The sequence below is a fragment of the Pseudophryne corroboree genome, chromosome 2, assembly GCF_028390025.1.
Source record: "Pseudophryne corroboree isolate aPseCor3 chromosome 2, aPseCor3.hap2, whole genome shotgun sequence".
NCBI classification, from domain to species: Eukaryota; Metazoa; Chordata; class Amphibia; order Anura; family Myobatrachidae; genus Pseudophryne; species Pseudophryne corroboree.
In genome coordinates, this window is record NC_086445.1 from 758,709,823 (window position 1) to 758,734,974 (window position 25,152).

Genomic DNA, 25,152 nt, shown 5'->3' on the forward strand with positions numbered 1-25,152 from the left:
TAAATCTGGGCCAATTCCAGCACGTCCCATGTTTTGCACATACCTTGAATTTGGTGGTGCAGAATTTTTAAAAAAACGACAGGGGCGTGCAAGAGATGCTGTCGGTGGCCAGAAGAATTGCGGGACACTTTCGGCGTACAGGCACCACGTACAGAAAACTGGAGCACCACCAAAAACTACTGAACCTACCCTGCCATCATCTGAAGCAAGAAGTGGTAACGAGGTGGAATTCAACCCTCTATATGCTTCAGAGGTTGATGGAGCAGCAAAAGGCCATTCAAGCCTATACAATTGAGCACGATATAGTAGGTGGAATGCACCTGTCTCAAGTGCAGTGGAGAATGATTTCAACGTTGTGCAAGGTTCTGATGCCCTTTGAACTTGCCACACGTGAAGTCAGTTCAGACACTGCCAGCCTGAGTCAGGTCATTCCCCTCATCAGGCTTTTGCAGAAGAAGCTGGAGGCATTGAAGAAGGAGCTAAAAGGGAGCGATTCCGCTAGGCATGTGGGACTTGTGGATGCAGCCCTTAATTCGCTTAACAAGGATTCACGGGTGGTCAATCTGTTGAAATCAGAGCACTACATTTTGGCCACCGTGCTCGATCCTAGATTTAAAGCCTACCTTGGATCTCTCTTTCCGGCAGACACAGGTCTGCTGGGGTTGAAAGACCTGCTGGTGAGAAAATTGTCAAGTCAAGCAGAACGCGACCTGTCAACATCTCCTCCTTCACATTCTCCCGCAACTGGGGGTGCGAGGAAAAGGCTCAGAATTCCGAGCCCACCCGCTGGCGGTGATGCAGGGCAGTCTGGAGCGACTGCTGATGCTGACATCTGGTCCGGACTGAAGGACCTGACAACGATTACGGACATGTCGTCTACTGTCACTGCATATGATTCTCTCAACATTGATAGAATGGTGGAGGATTATATGAGTGACCGCATCCAAGTAGGCACGTCACACAGTCCGTACTTATACTGGCAGGAAAAAGAGGCAATTTGGAGGCCCTTGCACAAACTGGCTTTATTCTACCTAAGTTGCCCTCCCACAAGTGTGTACTCCGAAAGAGTGTTTAGTGCCGCCGCTCACCTTGTCAGCAATCGGCGTACGAGGTTACATCCAGAAAATGTGGAGAAGATGATGTTCATTAAAATGAATTATAATCAATTCCTCCGCGGAGACATTGACCAGCAGCAATTGCCTCCACAAAGTACACAGGGAGCTGAGATGGTGGATTCCAGTGGGGACGAATTGATAATCTGTGAGGAGGGGGATGTACACGGTGATATATCGGAGGGTGAAGATGAGGTGGACATCTTGCCTCTGTAGAGCCAGTTTGTGCAAGGAGAGATTAATTGCTTCTTTTTTGGGGGGGGTCCAAACCAACCCGTCATATCAGTCACAGTCGTGTGGCAGACCCTGTCACTGAAATGATGGGTTGGTGAAAGTGTGCATGTCCTGTTTTGTTTATACAACATAAGGGTGGGTGGGAGGGCCCAAGGACAATTCCATCTTGCACCTCTTTTTTCTTTTCTTTTTCTTTGCATCATGTGCTGATTGGGGAGGGTTTTTTGGAAGGGACATCCTGCGTGACACTGCAGTGCCACTCCTAGATGGGCCCGGTGTTTGTGTCGGCCACTAGGGTCGCTAATCTTACTCACACAGTCAGCTACCTCATTGCGCCTCTTTTTTTCTTTGCGTCATGTGCTGTTTGGGGAGGGTTTTTTGGAAGGGACATCCTGCGTGACACTGCAGTGCCACTCCTAGATGGGCCCGGTGTTTGTGTCAGCCACTAGGGTCGCTAATCTTACTCACACAGCTACCTCATTGCGCCTCTTTTTTTCTTTGTGTCATGTGCTGTTTGGGGAGGGTTTTTTGGAAGGGCCATCCTGCGTGACACTGCAGTGCCACTCCTAGATGGGCCCGGTGTTTGTGTCGGCCACTAGGGTCGCTAATCTTACTCACACAGCTACCTCATTGCGCCTCTTTTTTTCTTTGCGTCATGTGCTGTTTGGGGAGGGTTTTTTGGAAGGGACATCCTGCGTGACACTGCAGTGCCACTCCTAGATGGGCCCGGTGTTTGTGTCGGCCACTAGGGTCGCTTATCTTACTCACACAGCGACCTCGGTGCAAATTTTAGGACTAAAAATAATATTGTGAGGTGTGAGGTATTCAGAATAGACTGAAAATGAGTGTAAATTATGGTTTTTGAGGTTAATAATACTTTGGGATCAAAATGACCCCCAAATTCTATGATTTAAGCAGTTTTTTAGTGTTTTTTGAAAAAAACACCCGAATCCAAAACACACCCGAATCCGACAAAAAAAATTCGGTGAGGTTTTGCCAAAACGCGTTCGAACCCAAAACACGGCCGCGGAACCGAATCCAAAACCAAAACACAAAACCCGAAAAATTTCAGGCGCTCATCTCTAGAATCTTGTAGAACTGTGGACATGCTGCTAATCCATTTATGGCATAAACATTATTAATGTCTTAAAGATAGGCTTCCATCTGTCACACATTGTAGAATTGACCCAATTTGATGAGGATCCTGTCAGGATCCCGGTGGATGGAATCCCGGCAGTCAAACTACAGATGCCGGAATCCCAACACGGATCCGACAGTGAACACTAACTCGGCACCACCGGAGAGGTAAGCGGTGGTGGTGTGTGTGTGTGTGTGTGTGTGTGTGTGTGTGTGTGTGTGTGTGTGTGGGGGGGGGGGGGGGGGGGGGGGGTGTTAGGGTTAGGTTCAGGCTGCAGGGGATGGTTAGGCTGCGGGAGAAGGGGAGGATTAGCTGCAGGGAGATGGGTTGGGGTTAGACACCCCCGGAGAGGGTTAGGCTGCGGAGGAACAAGGGTTTATTACTTGATAAAGTTCAAAAAGTAGTTTTAATACTATATTTAAATATTTTATTTATAAAAATATATATCTAGGGGATGTTTTTCACCAACCCATCCCTCCCATGTCCATAGGCCACCATTATAAAATAACTTCCCACACCCGATTGGCAATAGACCCCCTCCCCCAGTGGTCTTAAATCCTAATACTAGTACCCCCCCATACCCTTAGTAGTAAAAAAATCCATGTTTTATAAAGCAACCCCCAATGTAAAAAAAACACCTTTTTTGTACCTTCCCCCCCTTCTCCTAACCTGAGACCAATGTTTTTTTTTTTTTTTATTTCCCCTCCTTCCCCTTCCAGCATCATATATCTTTATTTTACCCCTCCCATACCTCCACTGGTGACAGATCTCCCCAGTGGGTTAAAAACACCCACACCCACACCCCATTGGGCATCTACCTCCTTCCCCCACATGCAGAGCACAGTTGACCATGTGTCAGGGCAAACTGATGATCTGTACCCCCTTCTGTAGCTGATCTCTGCTTCTAGCGCCGCTGTCGATCCCGGATACACTGCCAGCACATATATTACATACATCTTCACATGTATGTTTATATGTGCTTAGCACCTCTCCCCTCCTGCACTAGATAGTCGGCGCTGCAGCTTCTGCAGCCGGGGAGCAAGAGGCGATCCGTTCTACACTTGTGCAGAATGGATCTTCTCATCTAAAGCCAGGGCACACAGCAAGGCGGCACTTATCGAGGATTATGATTGGGTGCCTCAGGAAAGGGGGAGGTTACACATATAAGGTATCCTGAGGATAGATCATCGGTGTCTAGGTCGATGGTCAATAGGTTTACTCCATATATTCTACATGCATTAGGTTGACAGGCACAAAAGTTCGACGAGTTCAAAAGATCAACATGACATCGGGTGACACACATAATTGTTTTTTGTTTTTCAATGTTTCCCAACTTTTGCTTGACTTACTATACACAATTGGGAAAAGTAACCTGTGGTGAGCACAGCGGTTGCAGAGCAAGCCACCTTGCCTGAAGCGTGGTAAGCGAAGCAAGCCCATGAGAGTACACGTTTCCACGGATTGTGGTCACATATGATAAAGCATAGAAAATGACACCCGAAAAATTGTAAAAATTGTGTCAAACATTTCTTTGTTGCCCATTATTATGTCGATCTTTTGACTTTGTTTACCTTTTGCACCTGTTGACCTTACCCACTCTCTATTTAATCTACTGTACCTTCGGGCATCTGGTAAGAACTTACGTCCCTGATTTGTATAAATGTCTTTTCTGTCTATCTGTGATAACCACGCATTTCTAGAACTCTATGAAGGTGTCTATGTAGGTTTTTGTGATTAATATCCTTTGGTACAGTATATGATCTTGCCTATCAATTGTTGTCTATCAATTTATCAATTTAGCTATTCTTTAAGGCGTAGTATTCTGCAGAATAGCTTTTTGTCATACCTGTAGATCAGTGGTTCTCAAACTCGGTCCTCAGGACCCCACACGGTGCATGTTTTGCAGGTAACCCAGCACAGGCGCACAGGTGTATTAATTACTCACTGACACATTTTAAAAGGTCCGCAGGTGGAGCAAATTATTTCACTTTTGATTCTGTGAGGAGACCCTCAAAACATGCACTGTGTGGGGTCCTAAGGACCGAGTTTGAGAACCTGTGCTGTAGATGATCACACAATGAGTTTCATGTAGAGAAGACATGCCTGTTTCTGAGAAAAAATATGAACTTTTATGGAGATATCTGGATCGCTTATCTCATGGGACACCGGGAGCTCACAATTGGGCATTCACACTGCCAGATATGCACAATGTGTTGTTCCAATCTGACATATCCTGTTGATATTGGCATAGTTTGTACCCACCCTAAAGCTGCCCACACATCTAAAGATCTTTCCAACCAGTCAACTTGATGGCTGGTTGGAATGAAAATCTGGTAATGTATGAGAGCAAATGGCAATTGACCATTTGTTCCTAGCACTGTAAAATGGATGAAAATGGTTGTTTGGTTAAATACATTTGATGTAACCAACTTGTCTGAGCATCTATTTTTGACCATTTTCCAGCATTTGAATGCAAATGGCTAATTGTCATTAGATCCCATACAGTACATTACCAGATGTTCTTTCCAACCATCCAACTAGATGGATGGTTGGAAAGATAATCTTTAGGTATGTGGCTAGCTTAAGTCAGAAAATGGCCACAATGCAATGCACATTTTCATAATTTGTCCAGTGGTTCCTATGTTGGTATCTGAACATTCTCAGAATTGGAAAAAAAAACATACAGTGATTGGTACTTACATGTTTAATTTGTTTCCATTCAGAATCGTCCAAACATGACTTATGAGAAGATGTCAAGAGCCCTGAGACAATATTACAAAATAAATGTTTTAAAAAAAGAATCTGGACAAAGACTAACATTCCGGTAATAAACATAATATTCATAAGTCTTGAAAATCATGACATTTTGGAAGTGTCCCTGTTGAAAGATAGAGAAGCGCTATCTTCCTAATTAATGCCTGTTTTCACTACAGAGAGCATGCTCACTGGCTTTAGTTAAGTATAAACAGACATTAGTTATATCAGGGTTATTTAATTACTAAAATGCATTTTTTTAATTTATGCTAATGGTAAAGATAGCTTTGCTTGCTCTTTATAACAACCATGGTTTCAAACAAATTCTATTATGATCTGATACAGTATATGGGCCCTCATTCCAAGTTGATCGCTAGCTGCCTTTGTTTGCTGCATAGCAATCAGGTAAAAAAACAAAATCTGCGCATGCGTATGCACCGCAATGTGCACGCGCACCGTACGGGTACAACGAGCATCGTGGTTTTGCACAGGTTCTAGCGACGCTTCCAGTCGCACAGCTGATCACAAGGAGATTGACAGAAGGTGGGAGTTTCTGGGTGCCAACTGACCGTTTTCTGGGAGTGTTTGGAAAAATGCAGGCATGGCCGGGCGTTTGCTGAGCGGGTATCTGACGTCATTACCGTGTCACTTGTCACAGCAATCATCGCACAGGATAAGTAACTACAGTGTGTTTGCACTCCTCAAAAATACTCAAAGCAAAAATACACTCCCCAGTGGGAGGCGACTATGCATTTGCACGGCTGCTAAAAACTGCTAGCGAGCGATCAACTCGGAATGAGAGCCATGGTTCTAGGAACAATTTGAAAATCAACAATGTTGGTGCACATCTGTTCATTTTTTTTTTATGTGCATTTATACTTTATTAGCTAAAATATTACAGTTATAGAGTTAGCATTTACTGCATGTGTTTATTATTTTAATTTTAAGCATCCTCCCAACCATGTTCTTTTAGGTTTCTGATATCACCAAAAGAGAGATTAACATCAGAGAAGTTGCTTCAACTGGAATGTGACACATATGATTCTAACATGGACATAATAGCTATTTCACCTTGAGATGTTTGGCATAGGGGAGTATTTCTATCTCGTAATTTCCAAGTATAACAAAAAATAATGCAGTAATTTGCTGTTCAAAGAACATAAATAGATACTGTATTTAGATTTGGCTGTTACTAAACTGTCAGGAGATTCGGAACATGAATGTGCAGCTGACAAATCTGCAGCAACTGTATGATGCTATCATTTCATCACAGACCTGAATCTCTAAAGAACTTTTCCACAATCTTGTTGAATGTGATAAAGATGGAAGCCATATTTGTTCATAGGACTCCATTTTATAATTGACATCTTACAAGCTGTTTCCAAATTGTTATTCTCCAGCTTAGAATTGACACAGGAAAGAGTGTAGACCTGTACTTTGTTTGAACCCACATTGTGAAGTTATGACCTTTATCTAAGATATATTTTACGGTAATTTCCTAGCAGAAATATAATGTCAGCAGCTAGACATGTGAGCTTCAAAGGGTATTTGTCAGTTTGCGGTACAGCAAGTGTAAAAATATAACCAGACATATGTAGGTTTCGAAGTTAGCAAAAACCCCCTAGTTATTCCACTTAAGAGCACATATAAAAAATATAGATGTTGGCAAACATATTACGTATAAGATAGAAGTTTTATTAGCCAATAGGATTAAGCTTCGTGTCAGGAATCGACGACACAATATGTTAATTGGTATCACTTTATAATGTACTGCTGGTAGGAAATAAAGCTCTCTGCTCTATTACTTTCCACTTAATACACGTGTGGCTAGTTATTACAAAGGTTATTTTGTTGACTGGTCACTGGCTGCAGCCGTGTATGAACCCGATGCTGACTGACTGAATGCGTGCTTGAACTTGGTTAAACAAAGGGTGCCCTTTCCTGGGGATCCCTTTATCAATATGGAGGTTCCTAATCTGAGATCCCATATCACTTGTTGAACAGCGGACGACTGAGCGGACGGTTCCTGGACTGAGACTCAAAACCCATGCATGGTACGTAGAGATATTTCTCTGTAGACTCTCATTCCATTAACTATCCAATCTGCTCTGCTGGGAGACAGGCATCGGGATCGCACGAACAAAGTTCACTCAGTAAACAGGTTTTTCTCATTTTCATTCTATCTCTTGCTTATATGTGCTTATATATGTGTTATAAAGGCGTAACAATGAATGAATGTGGAAGTAAATGAATTCTGAGTATTTAGAGTGTGTCTGCATATAACCAACTGATGGATTGTTACACTAAACGTTATTGCGACCACTGTCTTGTTTTGTCTTATATTGAGATTTAAAATGTAGTTTAAGTTTGTGTTACTGCAGTCTATATGTGTAGGATATTGTAAAAAGACTCTAGAAATAAGTCAGAGTTATGAAACAGACATGTCCCCTTTGTAAGTGTGTAGTACTCTTAGTAAAGGCACACCACGATCAGAAATTGTATTTACATTATATTTGTAATCCAGGAGAATCACCCTTATTCTCTGAACCGTGGGAAGAGGGGTTTAACATTTTTGTACCAATACATTGTCATTTTATTCTTAAAGTAAGAAATATTGGAAAGGATTGGTCAGATATACTGTCTGAATTGGAAGGTTCAAAACAATATATTGTACACAATATAAGAGTCTAAATTGTACTCACGGTAGAATATCATTGCATCTGACTTGCATACTTTGGTTGCGAGATACAGTACGTCCTGTTGCTTTAAAAATTATAACGTACAGAGTTTAAGAAAAAAAAACAGGAACGGAAGCCGTTTAAAAAATAAATAAATTTTTCTCTCTCTTCCGTGAGCTGTAACCACAGACTGCTGTGAGCACTGAATGCAAGTTAAATTTCCTGTCAGGATTGTGTCTGCATAGTTATCATACATAAGTTAGGAGAAGGATATTCATTTATTTTAAAAGCCATAGTGTATACCGCAGAAGAAGGGGTTTGGGAAAAATTGGTTACAGATCACCTCTGTTTCAGGCAATTTTCCTCACAGTTATATCTCTGAGGATCCGTTAGATCCAGGCTACTGATGTTTCCCGGATTTTATTGAATGCTTACTGGCCATAAGTATTGGGAAATACAAATACTTATCCTTCGGATGAAGCACCTCGGAGTGCCATGGACATTATGAAGAATGTACATGGTGAGCAATGCTTGAAGGGTATGAGACGATTGTTTCAATGGGCAAAAGTGACTACTTCTGGCACTAGACCCGGATAGGTTGAAACAAATTATAGTAACCTATGGGAGATATGTGAAGGATAATAATCTGAAACAGAGTCTTGATTTGTGGATTAAAACAGGTAAATTACTTCAGTATAAGAAAAAGTTAAAGAGTTAGGACAAACTCAAGAACAAATGGCTCTAACTAATATGGATGATTTTAAAGATGCAGACATATCTGGACAGGAAACAATGATACATAGAGGTCCCAAGAAAACCAAAGGGTATCCGTACTGGGCATGTCCAAATTGTAGACATTGTAACCCACCAGATGATACAGTATGTCCAATTAGTCAAACACCTTGGTCCTATAAATGTAAGCCCTGTAAAGAACCAAATGCAGGTTGAGTATCCCATATCCAAATATTCCGAAATACGGAATATTCCGAAATACGGACTTTTTTGAGTGAGAGTGAGATAGTGAAACCTTTGTTTTTTGATGACTCAATGTACACAAACTTTGTTTAATACACAAAGTTATTAAAAATATTGTATTTAATGACCTTCAGGCTGTGTGTATAAGGTGTATATGAAACATAAATGAATTGTGTTAATGTACACACACTTTGTTTAATGCACAAAGTTATAAAAAATATTGGCTAAAATTACCTTCAGGCTGTGTGTATAAGGTGTATATGTAACATAAATGCATTCTGTGCTTAGATTTAGGTCCCATCACCATGATATCTCATTATGGTATGCAATTATTCCAAAATACGGAAAAATCCCATATCCAAAATACCTCTGGTCCCAAGCATTTTGGATAAGGGAGACTCAACCTGTGTTAGGAAATCTGTTAAATCTAAAAAGTTAATCAGTAAATGGTTGCCAGTGTTAAAAAAATAAAAGACCTACTAATTATACCTGAAGATGTGCATGCCACAGACTAATATATTGGTAGACTAAAAATTGTACAGCATGTAATGTCAAGAGACCAAAAATGTCTCCAAAATTTTTTTTTTTATGTATGGTCTCAAGCTTGGCATCTGCACCTCCAGTGTATAATTTACTTAAAAATTTGGTCCCTGCAAACTATATCCGGTGTACACATAAGATGCTGTCACACCTGGTGTAGTTGCTGACGGACCTAATCCAGCGCGCCAAAAGTTGCGCTGAACCACTGCATGATATAAAAAAATTCAGAACTGTTAACATAACAGTTACAGAACTCCCTGATGTTAAACAACAATTTATGAAATTCATTAAACATGTAAAAAAAATAAAATAAAAAAAAATAATTTAAACCTAGAAATAAAATCCAAAAAGGGTTATAAGTTTTCTGGATCCTGCTTAGTGATGGACAATTGGACTCAGGTGGCATGGAAATGCAAACATAAAACCAGCTGGTAGTAATCTATTCTTTACTTCTTTTTTGCCTTCCCATGTGGGCTGGTCTGGTCCGTCATTAGGTAAAACTGAGGTCCAAAAGTCTCAGTTTCAGGCTGCTTTTGTCTCTGAAACTGCATGCTTATCAAATTGTGTAAAGAAATTATTCATAAATTGTAGTCAGTGTGTTTGCACTTTGCTGTCATTTTGTGCCACAAAATAGCAAAATATATAGTCTGTAAATTAGATTGGTAAATATGTATTGAATCAGTGGCTACAAATGACTTATAGACTTCAATGGAAGTGTGTAATATAATGTATTATGTAAGTTCTAATGGTTTATCATTAAACTCCAGCTAACCCCTGTTCGGAGTTGGGAGAGTGCTGGCTCACTCTCAGTGTTTTATTTGTGTGTGTAAAATAGTATTATCTTAATATAAAGTTTTGGATAAATATAATAAAATGTGTTGTGGCCAAATAAATATTGCCCCAGCCAATAGAAAAGGGCTGTCATAAGACTACACATATAACATGTATTTGTATAAAAAAAAAAAAAAATCTCCACAGTAAAATTAATATCTCTGTGTCTAAAACAGTAACAGTTCATAGTCAAATAATTAGAAACATGTTACAGATGTAAAAAAATATTTTCTTTAATGTACAGCTCGTTACTGTTCCAGTTACAGTGTGTAATGAAATGTCAAAGAATCAGGAAGTGTTTGGGTAACTGTTACAAGGGGTGGGGCCAAGTGATGAGGTAAACTAGGTATGAGAAGTGGGCAGAACTGTAGTCATAGTCCATACCCCTAAGATAGAAGTCTGCCCTCATGATACAATTACATTTACATGGTATAAAATCAAGATTGTAACTGTAAACTGTAACAATGCATAAATGATACCTCTGAAAGATGTTAGGTTAACATACATTAACATTGCATTACTGCTGATGCTTGGCATATAACAGTAAAGAAGGGAGGTTTATTTTAGAAATATCTCTATGACGCACCTTACAACAGCTTAAGTCATTTCTAGAATTAATCACCTATTGTACAAAATACATTCCAAGGGCATCACAGAAAACTAAGTTTTATATGATGCCATCAAAAGAACAACAAGTGTAAGGTATTTTTTAAATAAAACCCAAATGGCAAAACTTATTGATATTCATATATTAAAAAAAGAAATGTAGGGTACATAGAAATAAGTTATAATATGCACAAAACAAAGTACAATTTCTAGAACATTGCATTTCTGCTTATAGTAAGCATATCACTACAAAAAGGAGGAAAATTATTTCAAAGGTTAAACCTCCTCAAACATGTTCCTTTTAGGACTGATCACTTATTGCAAAGAGTGAATTGTAGGCGCATCACAAAAACTACTAGTGTTACATGATGCCCTAAAGGGACAAAATGCACAAGGTGCATTACTCACGACACAAGAACAGCAAAATGCTTTTTGTCAGCTAAAAACAGACATAATATCAGCACCAGCATTAGGACTTCCTGATTATGCAAGGCCTTTCAATTTGTTTTGTTGTGAAATTTTAGGCCATGCGCAAGAAATATTAACGCAGGTACATTGTGACAAGCAGCGACCCCTAGCGTATTACTCAGTACAGTTAAACCCAGTCATACGGGCAGCACCAACATGTGTCAAGTCAGTAGCAGCAGCAGCGTTACTGTTAGACAAGGCTGCTGATATTGTTCTGGGTCATCCCTTAACTGTACAGGTGCCTCACTCAGTGACTGAAATTCTGAACCAAGCACAGACTAAGCATTTATCTGCTGCTAGGCTAACCAAATATGAAGTAGCATTGCTTACACCATCCAATGTCACTATCAAACGTTGTACTTATTTGAACCCAGCTACATTATTGCCGCTGGTTTCAAAAGAGGGGAATGGTGCGAGTGATGATGAAATGACAGGCACAGAAAACCAATCAAATTTTTCAATTTCTATACACGATCAAGAACATGATTGTATAGAATTAATGAATCTTGAAGCCGCAAGTACACCAGACATACAGGAACATCCTCTACTAAATGCAGATTTACATTTATTTGTGGATGGCTCCAGGTACTATGTGGATGGGGAACCGAATACAGGTTTTGCAGTTACCACAGAGACAAACATCTTAATACAAGAACCCTTGCCATCAGGTAGTACAGCACAGGAGGCAGAACTTAGGGCATTAATAGCAGCCTATATTTATGCTAAAGGTCAAACAGTTAACGTTTATACAGACTCAAGGTACTGCTTTGGTATTGCCCATGACTATGCAGTTATCTGGAAGAGCAGAAATTTTATAGGCTCTTCAGGAAAACCAATAAAACATGCAAACTGTATTAGGGCATTATTTGCTGCCTTTCAATTGCCAAAGAAATTAGCAGTTATAAAGGTCAAAGCACACAATAAAGAGGATACTGCAGAGGTCAGAGGAAACGCTCTAGCCGATCAGGCTGCAAAAGCTGCAGCAGTCCAGCCTCTGCCAAACACTCAGGTGATGTTAACTGTCACACCAGAGTTATTAGACTTACAGTTATTGTGCAAATTACAAGCACAGGCCTCAGGCAAGGAGAAAAAGGATTGGGAAAAATTAGGTGGGCGAATACACGGTGACAGATGGATGGTGGAAAACCGTATCTGTTTACCACGCTCACTTTACCCAGTCTTAGCACAAATATTGCATAAAAAAAAAACCTCACCAATCCAGAGATGCAATGGTGAGGATTCTGAACCAGCATTGGGTGGCACCAGGTTTCACACAAGCAGCACAGGCTTATGTTGCAGGGTGTGTAACTTGTGCTTTACATAACCCAGGAAAGGTTGTGAAGGTACCAGCAAAAAGTACCCCGCAAACCTGCTACCCCTTTCAGCGATTACAAATAGACTTTATCCAGTTACCTAAATGTTCTGGGTATAAAAATGTACTTGTGTGCAAAGATCTATTTCCAAATTGGGTCAAGGCTTGGCGTTGTAAAGCAGCAAACGCCAAAAACAGTTGCAAAGAAGTTAATGCAAGAAGTAATATGTATTGTTAATATGGAGTACCTTAAGTTATTGAAAGCAACAGAGGTACCCATTTCACAGGAGAAGTATTAGGCAAAATTCTGTCAGATTTAGGTGTTACTCAGGCCTTTTACACTCCCTATAGGCAAAGTAGTAAACATGTAGAAAAACGTATCTATTACCTTAAAACTAAAGCTATAAAAATAAGTTACAGAAACAGGCAAAACATGGCTAGAAGGTTTACCCATTGCTCTGTTCTCACAAATACTTCAAGTGAAAAGCATGGGTTAATACCATATGAAATCTTATTTTGGTATTGCTGCTAGGACAGTATGCTATTTTCCACAGCAACTGCAACATGAGCATGGTAACTTAACTTATTATGTAATGCATATATAAAAGCAACTAACCAAATTGCACGGCAAAGTTTTTGATTCTATTCCAGACACCAACTGTTCCCAAGTCTCACATGAACTAAAGCAAGGTGATTGGGTGGTCACTAAGAAAAAGAAAGTCTCTTGAACCCAAATTCAAAGGACCGTTTTAAGTTCTGTTGACTACCGCCACTTCAGTCACGTTGAGTGAAAGAAACTCGTAAATAAACGCATCTCATTGCAAGAAAGTGACAAAGGAAGTATTATCCAATCACGATACATAATCAAAATATATAGATACAATTTAATAGGCCCCAGGCCATATAAGGGTCTAGGGGATGTATAATGTGTTAGTTAGTTCTTCTTGTTAGCATGATTATTCTTATATAAACAGTAATGATTGAACCTTACTTATATAAGGAGTCAAGTGATAGTGCAATAATCAGTAACTATGCCAAATATAACAGAACAGAAGGGAATACACATAGGATGTCAACAATTACCCAAGTAAAAACAAATAGGCATAGAAGATGCTAGTCATTGAATGTAAAACAGGACCAATATAAACAGTTGTCACCTATTGTTTACTGTATCTGCAGGCTAGTATGTCACTTTGCAGACCGTCTATGAAGTAAAATGTTGTACTTATTTAATAAATTATACTAGCCCAGAAGATATTATTGATGAAAAGATAAATGAAGTAATACAGTTGAAAAATCAGTTCGCTACTAATCATAATTATACCAGTGTATTTCCAGATTCTTTCTTTTCTTGGTTTTATAAACACTATACAACCAATTGCTTTTCAGGAATATTATCTATTGTTGCTAAGGGACTTGTTTTGCTATTAATTGCATATTTTAAGACTTATTATGTGAATACTGACACTAAAATGTTTTTCTACCTAAGGCATTGCTGAAACTGCTAAACCGCAACCAATTTATATGAAACTTATTGGAAGAGCTATAATATATAACTCCACATCACACTACTGTGAAAGCTGCCATACAAGATACTCAGAAGCTGTCCCTACTGTTATGATGATGTGATCTAAAGAAACTTTGCTGTCACAATATTGAGTCAAAAAGACTTTCAAGGACTATTGAGCAAGGACTATGAACATTATAATGATTCCATCCTCAAAAGACTCCTCTGCTTTATGAACTTTCTCTTGTGGTTAGGGATAAGAGAATAGGGAACATTGGTTCTACCCGAGTATAGGGATGTTGAATGGACTAGCCCATGCCTGGAGTGCCCCTATGGTACACCAGTCGTGAAAGCAGGTGTCCCTATAGAATCAGTGACCAGGTAAAGGAAGGGTAAAATAAAATTAGAATCAAAGAGGGGAAGTTGATAAAGATGGAAGCCATATTTGTTCATAGGACTCCATTTTATAATTGACATCTTACAAGCTGTTTCCAAATTGTTATTCTCCAGCTGAGAATTGACACAGGAAAGAGTGTAGACCTGTACTTTGTTTGAACCCACATTGTGAAGTTATGACCTTTATCTAAGATATATTTTACGGTAATTTCCTAGCAGAAATATAATGTCAGCAGCTAGACATGTGAGCTTCAAAGGGTATTTGTCAGTTTGCGGTACAGCAAGTGTAAAAATATAACCAGACATATGTAGGTTTCGAAGTTAGCAAAAACCCCCTAGTTATTCCACTTAAGAGCACATATAAAAAATATAGATGTTGGCAAACATATTACGTATAAGATAGAAGTTTTATTAGCCAATAGGATTAAGCTTCGTGTCAGGAATCGACGACACGATATGTTAATTGGTATCACTTTATAATGTACTGCTGGTAGGAAATAAAGCTCTCTGCTCTATTACTTTCCACTTAATACACGTGTGGCTAGTTATTACAAAGGTTATTTTGTTGACTGGTCACTGGCTGCAGCCGTGTATGAACCTGATGCTGACTGACTGAATGCGTGCTTGAACTTGGTTAAACAAAGGGTGCCCTTTCCTGGGGATCCCTTTATCAAATGCATGTCATGAAAAATTCAAGCTAATCTGTGCAAATGGAATGTAAAATGTGTGTAAAAATATCTTTATGTTTCTGTGAATAAATAATGAGTGCTGGATGTTGTTGATAACCTTTTGGTAGTATTTTAATCTGTTTACTCACTGTATTGTTTGTTAGGGAATGTCTAACAATACACATAGGCAGGGGAGTAACTAGAACTTTGTGGGCCCCATAGTAAAATCATGAAAGGGCTCCCATCCACTGTTGTCACTACAATGCCCCTAAGAGGAGCAGGGGAGAGAGAGTGATGGGAGAGCGAAAGACAAAGAGGGTGTCAGGAGAAGAGAGAGAAAGAGAGAGGAGCAAAAAATAGAGAAGGGGAGTCAGGAAAAAGAGGGTTACATGAAATAAAAGGGAATGAAAGCGATCGAGAGAGGAGTGAGTGTGAGAGAGAGAGAGAGAGAGTGTGTCAGGGAGAGAAAGGGATGAGAGGGGAGAGAGAGAAAGGGCATCAGGGATTGAGAGAGGGTGTCAATATGGGTGCGTAGATGGACAGACGGATGGGGGGCACAGACGGACATGACAGATGGACAGAGCACCATATATATGGGGGCACAGATGGACAGACAGACGGACAGATAGACTGTGGCAGAACGTATGGTGTAATGGTTAGCATTACTGCCTCACAGCACTGAGGTCATGGGTTCAATTCCCACCATTGCCCTAACTGTTTGTATATTCTCCCTGTGCTTACGTGGGCTTCCTCTGGGTACTCCACTTTCCTCCCACAATCCAAATATACACTGGTTGGTTTATTGGTTCCCAACAAAATTTAACCCTAGTGTGAATGTGTGTGTGTACATGTGGTAGGGACTGATGTGAATGGCCAAGTATTCTCTGTAAAAGTGCTACGGAATATGTGTGCGCTATATAAATAACTGGGAATAAATAAATAATAGACAGATGGACAGAGCACCATAAGGGGGCGTAGTCGTACAGATGAGTTGGGGGACATTGACAGACAGGGTTGGCAGGAGGGGGACTGTGTGGCACTCTCGGAGCATGAGCCATCCATCCCTTGCGTGGCTCAGCTACTACAGCTGTGCTTCTGGACAAGCGACTCTGCATCTGGGCACACACTGAGTGCGGCTCTACTTCCCCCCCCCCCCCCCCCCCCACACACACCCCACACTAGGAAGTAATGTGCCGGGCTCCGAACCCGGAGTGTGGCACTAATTAAAATAAAAAAAAAATTGAAATAAATAAATAAAAATAAAATACAAACGGGTGCAGTGGGGTACCATGGGGCCCCCAAGCGGCTGGGCCCCATAGCAGTTGCATCTCCTGAACCCTTTATAGTTGCGCCACTGCACATAGGGATTAACGTTGATGGAGATTTTGAATATCATCAATGCAAGGGTATTTCTGAGTATTTTTATAGAAGAGTCTTTGCTTTCTGCCTATTTCAGATTTTTTTTTAAACAAATTTCTATTTCAATAACTTTTTTTGATTGTTCAATTTTAAAAAGAAACCTAAATATTGGTGTATTAAAAAAATGCTCTTCCCTTTTCAGAAGTGGATTATTTACAAATGATGTTTCCTGCTGCCCAATCAGACTACATCTCTGGAGAAACAAAATAGAATGTCACTCTACTGTAGTTTAATAAAGTCACATTTGTTTTTTTGTTTTGAATTCTGAGGTAACGGGTCCAGCCGAGACATGGTTCAGTTCTTATTACCAAATTTAAAACCTGATACTTGGTAAATAAACCCGTAAGGCTCAAGAACAAACCTTCACAGATTACTGAGGAGTGTATAAGGGTGCTAAATCTGACATTTCTGATTCTGGCACCATATTCCTAGAGACACCTCCTTCCACCACTTCTGTACCCTCTGCAAATGTGACTATGAGAATTAGTAAACATAGTGATGATGATGGTTTAGATCAGGGATGGGGAACCTTCGGTCCTCCAGCTGTTGTTGAACTACACATCCCAGCATGCCCTGCAACGGTTTTAGCATGGCCAAGTAGCAAAACTGTAGCAAGGCATGCTGGTATGTGTAGTTCAACAACAGCTGGAGGGCCTAAGGTTCCCCATCCCTGGTTTAGATAAAGAAATTGAGGATGCTACTGTAGTTTGGAAGTTGTAGATTTGCAACAGGATGTCGAGGATATTTGTGTGTCTGATGCTAATGAGGTTAATGAGGAATGTGTTGGACAAGAACACGTTGCTAAAATTCAGGAGTATGATGTTGTTTGTGTCAGCCACTAGTGAGAGTACTTCATGCCAGTGATAAAAAGTACATTGCCACGTGCTTCTTAACACTGCCAAGACCAAATAAAATACCTTCTATTTGGAAATATCTGACATTTGTGAAGGCATCTGTGGCAGTTGTAGTGCCAAAGTAAGTAAAGGTAGTGATGTTAACCATCTAGGAACCTCATCCCTGGTACATCATTTGCAGCAGGTTTATTCAAGTGGTTTATCAAAATCTGAAAAATCATGTACTGTATAATAACAAGCAGACCAGCATCAGCTACCAGCAGCATGGATAGATACCAGCACATGCAATCTCCCCGCCAACATCTTCATCATGAACCTTCTCATTAGCAATCAGAGGTACTTAAGTAAACCTGCATCCAATTTGCAAAGGCAAACTGACTCCCTTAATGCAATCCATGTTTCCCAAAAAGAATCCTTGCATGACAGTGCTGCTGCTGGGGGAAATATTCATCACAGAAGGGGCCAAGAAGACTAGTAGTTTCAAACAACAATTGTAACACTATCATTTTAATGAGGAACCATGTACGGTATCTACAATACTGTTGTACAGTGGATCACTGAATCCATGATGACAATGTTAGCATTAGATCTGCATCCAATATCTGCCATCAATGCATCTGGTTTTAGCCGATTACGGTAGTTGAAGTCATGTGTCTCCACTACCAAATTACATCTCCGTTCTACAGTATTTTACCAGAACAGCAATTCCTCACCTGTACAGCAGAGATTTTCAACCTTTTACAACTCGCGGCACACTGAACAAGATTTAAATATTGCCAAGGCACACTCAAATATAATGGTGATGCATAGTGCAGTTGCGTGTCCTAGGATGTCATGTCGCAGCTTCTCCATAGGTCACGTCTGAGAAGGCCAGAAGAGCCCAACACTGCCCGGGCCCAAACTTAGAACTGGCTCTGCAGCTGCTAAACCCTCCAGTATTGATCGTTCCAGGACCTCAGTAGCGGCTAAACACTGATGGGCCTAGCTCTGCTTCTATGGTGGCACTCCTGGAGACTGATCAGGGCACACTAGTGTGCCACGGCACAGTGGTTGAAAAACACTGCTGTACAGGGACATTAAACAAAAAGTTATTCTTTGCCTAGAAAATGGCAGTGTTCTGATTAGCCACTTAACTACAGATATGGTGACAAGCGACATAGGTCAAACTAAAGATTACATTCCTGTGACAGCCCACTGGATGGAAGTTTAGCTTTCAGCATCAGTACGTAATACACAAAGCTAGGCTACACTCTACTCTACATCACTGGCTTTACTAAGATTAATACCGGTTGCAATCTGTTGGAATAACGCAGACTTCCTGACCCAGGCTGAGCAGTTCTGTCGGTCATTCTGACAGTCATGATGGTGATCCGATACTGCGTCTTCTGATGATTTAGAACCAAAACCAAAACACAGGGGTCTGCGCTCATCTCTACATTTAATACAATAGACATAATTACTAAAAGAGTTTTTAAACTATGAGTTCTACTTTAATCCTTTCATGCATGAATTAAGATAACCTAATGCAAGATTTAAAAAAAAAATGTTTTTATAGGTTTTCAGGTCATATAAAAACACAAAAAACTAAAGAAGTTATAACATACAACATAACAAAAATTGCCCTATTACCGTGGAACAGTATTTTAACTGTGAAAGTTTTTTTTTTAAACAAAAAGAAAATGAAAAAAAAAAAAAATCCTCTAAATTGAATGCAATACTTTTTGTTATGTCTATTTATGGATATATATCCGTTCAGACACAAAAATGTCCTCAGTGTTTACTGTATAACATATATATTTTCATTTATTTCTGAGTTTGCTTTAAACCTAGAAAGTTAGTCTTAATCACATTTTTGTGTACTGAATTTGAGTGAATTTGGTGTGAAAGTTGGAGAAGCACCCAGGACACAAAGTCTATCAGTTATTAAAACTGGCATGTATGGTAATAGTGCAAACACATACGTACCAATGCACAAAGTAGGCGTACATAATATACCATCGCATGAATGCGATCGGTTCGCATAAATACAGTGTGCATCGCAAAAAACACAACTCATCGTATATGTGCAAGTCCTTCGCAGAAGTACACAAGCGTCGTCATTTTGCAAACATTCGCACATCAATGCATTTTTTTCCCCTCAAAGCCTTCCTCAATTAAGATACCAATTAGTGTAATGATTTCTAATGTAATAGACCAATTAAGTCTTCAAAGAATTGGAGCAGAACACTTTGTCTGCATAATTAACCATTAACCTTTTTTTTGTTTTTGGATAGATGTTTAGACTGTGTATTCTCCATGGCTGTCCTAATGTAAATTCCCATGTTTTTGTGTTGAGGTGTAGTGTGTGTTAAAATGTGTTTAGTGACATAACAAAACAATCAGCTCCTAACTGTCATACAACACTGGTGTTTAAGTGTGGTTTTTCAAAGTTCTTTAGTAGTATTTGTTTACTCTTTAATGTCCCAACTTTCATTTGTCAAATCTGCTGTAGCTTTATTGGTAAAAAAAAACACAACACATACTGAAATGTGATGAAAAATTTGAACTTTTTTTTTAAACTATATATATATATATATTTTTAATATGAATAAACTATATATTTTTTATTATGGTTTTTGTTCAAATAAAACTTTTAAAATAAACAAATTCGGCCAATAAGGCCCTCAGATTTTGCTCCATCCTGTCCAGACTTTCAAGAATCAATGTTGATGGATCTCCAACTGCATCATCTGAAATGAATGTCCAAAAAAAATACATTACTTATTCACATTACACAATGCAAGGCACAAAAATCACTTTAATGGCAAAGTAACTACATCATGGATGTATTTTTTTTAACAGTTGCAGCTGTTGCTGAGCAACACATACAAGCATGGCCTGCAATAATTTAAAATAAAAGCTATGTCTAAAGTGTTGCAGACCATGCTGGGATGTGTAGTTCTTTCACATTTGGAGTGTCCCGGAATTACCATTTTGGCTGTTGTCCCAGCCTCAGCACACTGCGTCTCTACATCTTCGGATGGACTACATATAGTAGCATGCCCACACTCAATGAAAGCATGCCTTACTACATAAGGTGAGACAGGTCTTGTTCTAATGTATTTATAAAGCACATTTGGAGAGTCACACTTTAAGTACACATGTATCCAGACTTGGACTGTCACACAGGGGTACAGTGGAAAGCAACAGTGGCCCTAATTCCCGGGTGGAACAGCTCCTACTCTAAGGATCAGGTTTCACACTGTGCTCTGGCATGTTGCATCATACATATGTAACCTTATACGGGACTATTGTGTTTTTAGTACAGTGCATTGCTGTTATCAATCTGTTTGTAATCTGTTACATTAACAAGCATTAATCCGCAGACAAAAAAATATTTTTTTTAGAGAAGAGGTTCCAAAAGTACACATTGTAATGATTATTAAAGCCTAGGTTCTGGCAGACCACACTGCCTTGGCAGACTACCCACAGACCTAACGGGTGTGGATCATTAGATTGTCAGTGTCTGGGTTGACAATGTTTAGGTCGACCACTATAGGTCTACAGTCACTAGCTCTACATGGACTACAAGGACTACTGGGTTTATAGGTCGACGTGCTAGTTCAACAGGTCAAAACTTAAAATGTAAAAATTTTTGTATGTTGGTGTGCTTTTTTCCGTCGAGGGACTGGGAACCCCATTTAGTGTTCCGTGTCCCCTAGTATGCCTCACTTACCTCGCCATGCTTTGGAAAAGGTGCTTTGCTCCGCTACCGCTTTGCTCGACACAGGTTACCGTTCCAATCTGAGTCCTCGTGGATCGTTAAGTAAGATACATTTATTAATTTGTAAACAATGCATTAGAACTCATGTCAACCTGGAGCCCTGTCGACATAGCCCAGGTTGACCTAGAAAGCCTGTTGACATTCCGAACCTGTCGACCTAGTGACTGCCAACCTATAGTAGTTGCCATAAACATTGTCGACCTAGAGATTGCCCAGTTTATGTCCGGATAACCAAAGATTAGTAACTGTAAATTCTTTTCCACGGGGGAACCAATTGGACACAGTCCTACACTACATGTAGGTGTTTCACAGAGTGAACTAGGTTACACATACATTTTAAACTTCAAAATAACTTACTATCTCCGGATGCTGGGACATCATCCGCAACCTCCTCGGGTGCTTCTGCTGCCCATTCGGAAGTGGGGGAAGGAGGCTGGATGGGGGAAGGAGACTGGATGGGGGAAGGAGGCTGGATGGGTGAGGGGGGTTGCGAGGGGGGGCAGATTGAGAGGATGAGGGGGGGTCAGATTGAGAGGGGGAGGGGGTTTGTGAGGGGGTTTCTGAAAGAGGGGGATGGGGGTTGAGAGGGGGGTTCAAAAAGAGAGGGGGAGGGGGGTTGAGAGTGGGGTTCTGAAAGAAAGGGGGAAGGGGGTTAAGAAGGTGGTTCTGAAAGAGAGGAGGATGGGGGTTGAGAGGGGGGTTCGAAAAGAGAGGGGGAGGGGGCTTGAGAGGGGGCTTCTGAAAGAGAGGGGGAGGGGGGTTGAGAGGGGGTTTCAGAAAGAGGGGGATGGGGTTGAGAGGGGGGTTCTGAAAGAGAGGAGGAGGGGGGTTTTGAGGGGGAGGAGGCTGAGGAGGAGGAGGAAGAGGATGAGTTTGGTTGTGGGGCGGGTTGTTGAGGGGGAGGAGCTTGATGCTTGGGGCTGTGGAGCCACAGATGGAGCCTCTTCTTGCCATGTCCATTGATGTTGTGCTTGTCCTATAAACACATAGAAAAAATAAATAAATAAATTAGTCCATACACAGGTATAATTGTATGTGTTATGTTCTTTCAAATTGCAAGTTTACTTTTTCAGCATACATTTATTAAAAATACTTTGGAAAAACAAAAAATTATCTCGTTCGTTTTTGGCTCCAAAAAAAATGATGGTATTTCTGCAAATTCAAAATACCCAAATAGACTGTAAGGTTCTGAGCCCTGGAGTACACGGGATTTGAGAGTCAAAACACTATACCTTGGCCAACTAGGTGTCACTATAGTTTTCTGTAGCCTGCTTGTCCACATATGTTCGGACACACTACGCAGGCCTCCTTAAATAGTATTTTGTCACATAGGCATGATCTGGCTTCCTGTGTAGTAATGTATTATGTATTAATGGAGGAATAAACTACATGCACTCTATACGTTTATGGAAATCCAAAGTTATGTATGTTTCAAGCCTACAGCCTGTGTGCTGACTGACCACACCCCCACATATTACCCCCTGAAAATTCTGGAACACAGTGTGTCCTGCAAGCACCAAACACACACAGTCTAGAAACAAATTGTCCAAGACCGAGATATAATGTTTGACATTGTTTAAAATCTAAAAAGATGCAACTAATCTCACACACATTAAAACACAGCTTAAAATGTGTTTTACTTACGATTGTGGATTTGCTGGCGCAGCCGCGCCAGCAGACCAGGCTGCTGGAGGCGGAGGTCAGACCACCGCCGCTCAAGTTGTACGATTGTCCGCCTTGTGCAGACCCTCGCTCGCAAGACCCGCCGGACCTCCGCGTAGGTCGCGCGCTTCCGTGAGTTGGGAACATATGGCCCCGCGCGGCCTACGTGGTGGTTCATTAGGGCAGTGAGCACCCGCAGCTCTCTGTGGGAGAATGCGGCTGCTCGCATGGTGCCAATGGCGTTTCCCTTACATGGGCATATATTTATAGTGTGTGCTAACATTTGATTGTTCCAAATGTGAAGGTGTCATCTTTATTAATCAACTTTATTAATCTGAGTACAGTGACATATTTTGGACATTCTGATGTTTGGTACCTTACGTTCGCACACGCGAATATTCGCAACTTAAAAACAAATAAAAAATAATTTACCAAAATATAAAGACACAGTCACTGCTGGTTAGAAATATTTTAACTGATAGTAAATAATATATACTAAATCACAGAGTAAATTAAAACACAAAATAAATATATTAACTATATATTTCTCTCTCTCTCTCTCTCTCTCTCTAGTTTAATTGCGATATCTAGATATATACACCCAGAGATCATGAAATACATACAGAGAGACAGAGTAAGTGATTGAGACATTAAACTCACCACACTTGGAATGATCAATCAGCTACACAAAGGCAGAGTGTTGAGTTATTGAGTTCAGATGGATTAGTTGTTTATTTAAAAACATAGCAGCAACAATGGTGGGGTAGAAAACACAAGGAGATAAGTAAGACTTAAAAGTAAGTTTTTGAGAAACAATCACAAACCTACACTAATATATTTTAGTTCACTGAATTCCAATAAGCAAGCATAAAAACGGGGAAAAAAATTGTTAGTACTCACAAAAAAACAAAACATAATTTCCAAGCAAAAATTACTGACGAATCATATTCACAGTCACTTAGGAAACTTATACAAACACATACACAACACACTTTAAGTCAAGTCATGCTACTGGAATGTTTGTACTTAAAAAATAAATTTTGGATCACCTCGAAGGTACACATTAACACATGTAACAAAATATTGACATTAAATGAATACTGGTTTCATATCATAAACATACCTGAAATACTGACGCACAATTCTTGCCCTTAATGCATGTCCACGCTGTGCCTCTGAGCCACTCACAAATGCCCGCCCAACCCCTGGCTCCTCATCCTCACAGGTCAATTCCTCGGATTGAGGAAGCTCAAGGCGACTCCTCACAGCAATATTGTGCAGGATGGCACACAGGACCACCAGTGGCAAACGCAGGATTTCTAGAGGGGGGTTTCCAAATGCAATCCATAATCTCCCACTCTGCGGAGCAAGTGCAGGAGTCTGGGGGAGTGGTAGAAGAACCTAGTAATGACCCTGAACACTGGTACTTTTTATACATTTGATACTGTATGGAATACAGTATTAATATTTAACGCTATAGATTGTCTATAGTATAGGCTGTATCAAACATATTTAAACAATATAAATAAGATAAGTGGTCAGGAAAAGGTTAAACATGCCATACTAAATAAATAAACAAACATAATAGAACCAGTAGTAGACAGAAGTGCACTTTCTAAGCACATATTCTCCCACCTCATGGAAAGGCTCCTGTCTCTTCTTCCTGGCAGCTACCTTCATATTATATACCTTTGCTATTGTTATAATTTGAGCCACTTGCCAAGAGGAGGGGGGTTTCCAGGCAACCAGAAACCCCCCCTGCGTTTGCCTATGAGGACCACAATTTTACTCACCATTCCTGGTGAATACATGAGGTCGCCACCAGTGCGGTGGAGCACACGGAATCATCACTTCAGGACCCCTATAGTGCACTCCACCAGCTGTCTAGTGGCAGTAAGCACGGAATTAAACTGTGACTGTGGCCCTGGCCTGGATGTGCCGTAAGGAGTCATGAGCCAGGGGGTGCAAGGATATCCACGATCTCCTGTAAGAACACAATACCAACAGAAGTGTCAGGTGTATAAAACATTTAAAAAAAAAAAAAAAACATTGAAAACTCACCCAACAGCCACATGTCTTGTCCTTCCATCAGTCTTAATATTTGCCAGATCCCTGGTTGGCGAATGACATGTGAATCATGTGCACTTCCTCGGTATTTAGCATTCAGGGACAGGATCTGGAGGGATGGGCCACAAACAACCATGACATTCAGAGAGTGAAACAGTTTCCTGTTCC

At 40.4% G+C, this 25,152-nt stretch overlaps 1 protein-coding gene across 1 annotated transcript in view; it reads left to right on the forward strand.

The window, feature by feature from the left end:
- The window catches only part of LOC135047490 (transcription factor ETV7-like), a 65,629-nt gene extending 50,293 nt beyond the window's left edge, over positions 1-15,336 (forward strand). Inside the window, exons 7-8 of the mRNA XM_063955455.1 lie at positions 5,208-5,308; positions 6,212-15,336. Of these exons, the coding sequence (XP_063811525.1) occupies positions 5,208-5,308; positions 6,212-6,314 (204 nt within the window). The 3' untranslated portion in view covers positions 6,315-15,336. The remainder of the gene's footprint in view (positions 1-5,207; positions 5,309-6,211) is intronic.
- The last annotated feature ends 9,816 nt before the right edge of the window (positions 15,337-25,152 follow it).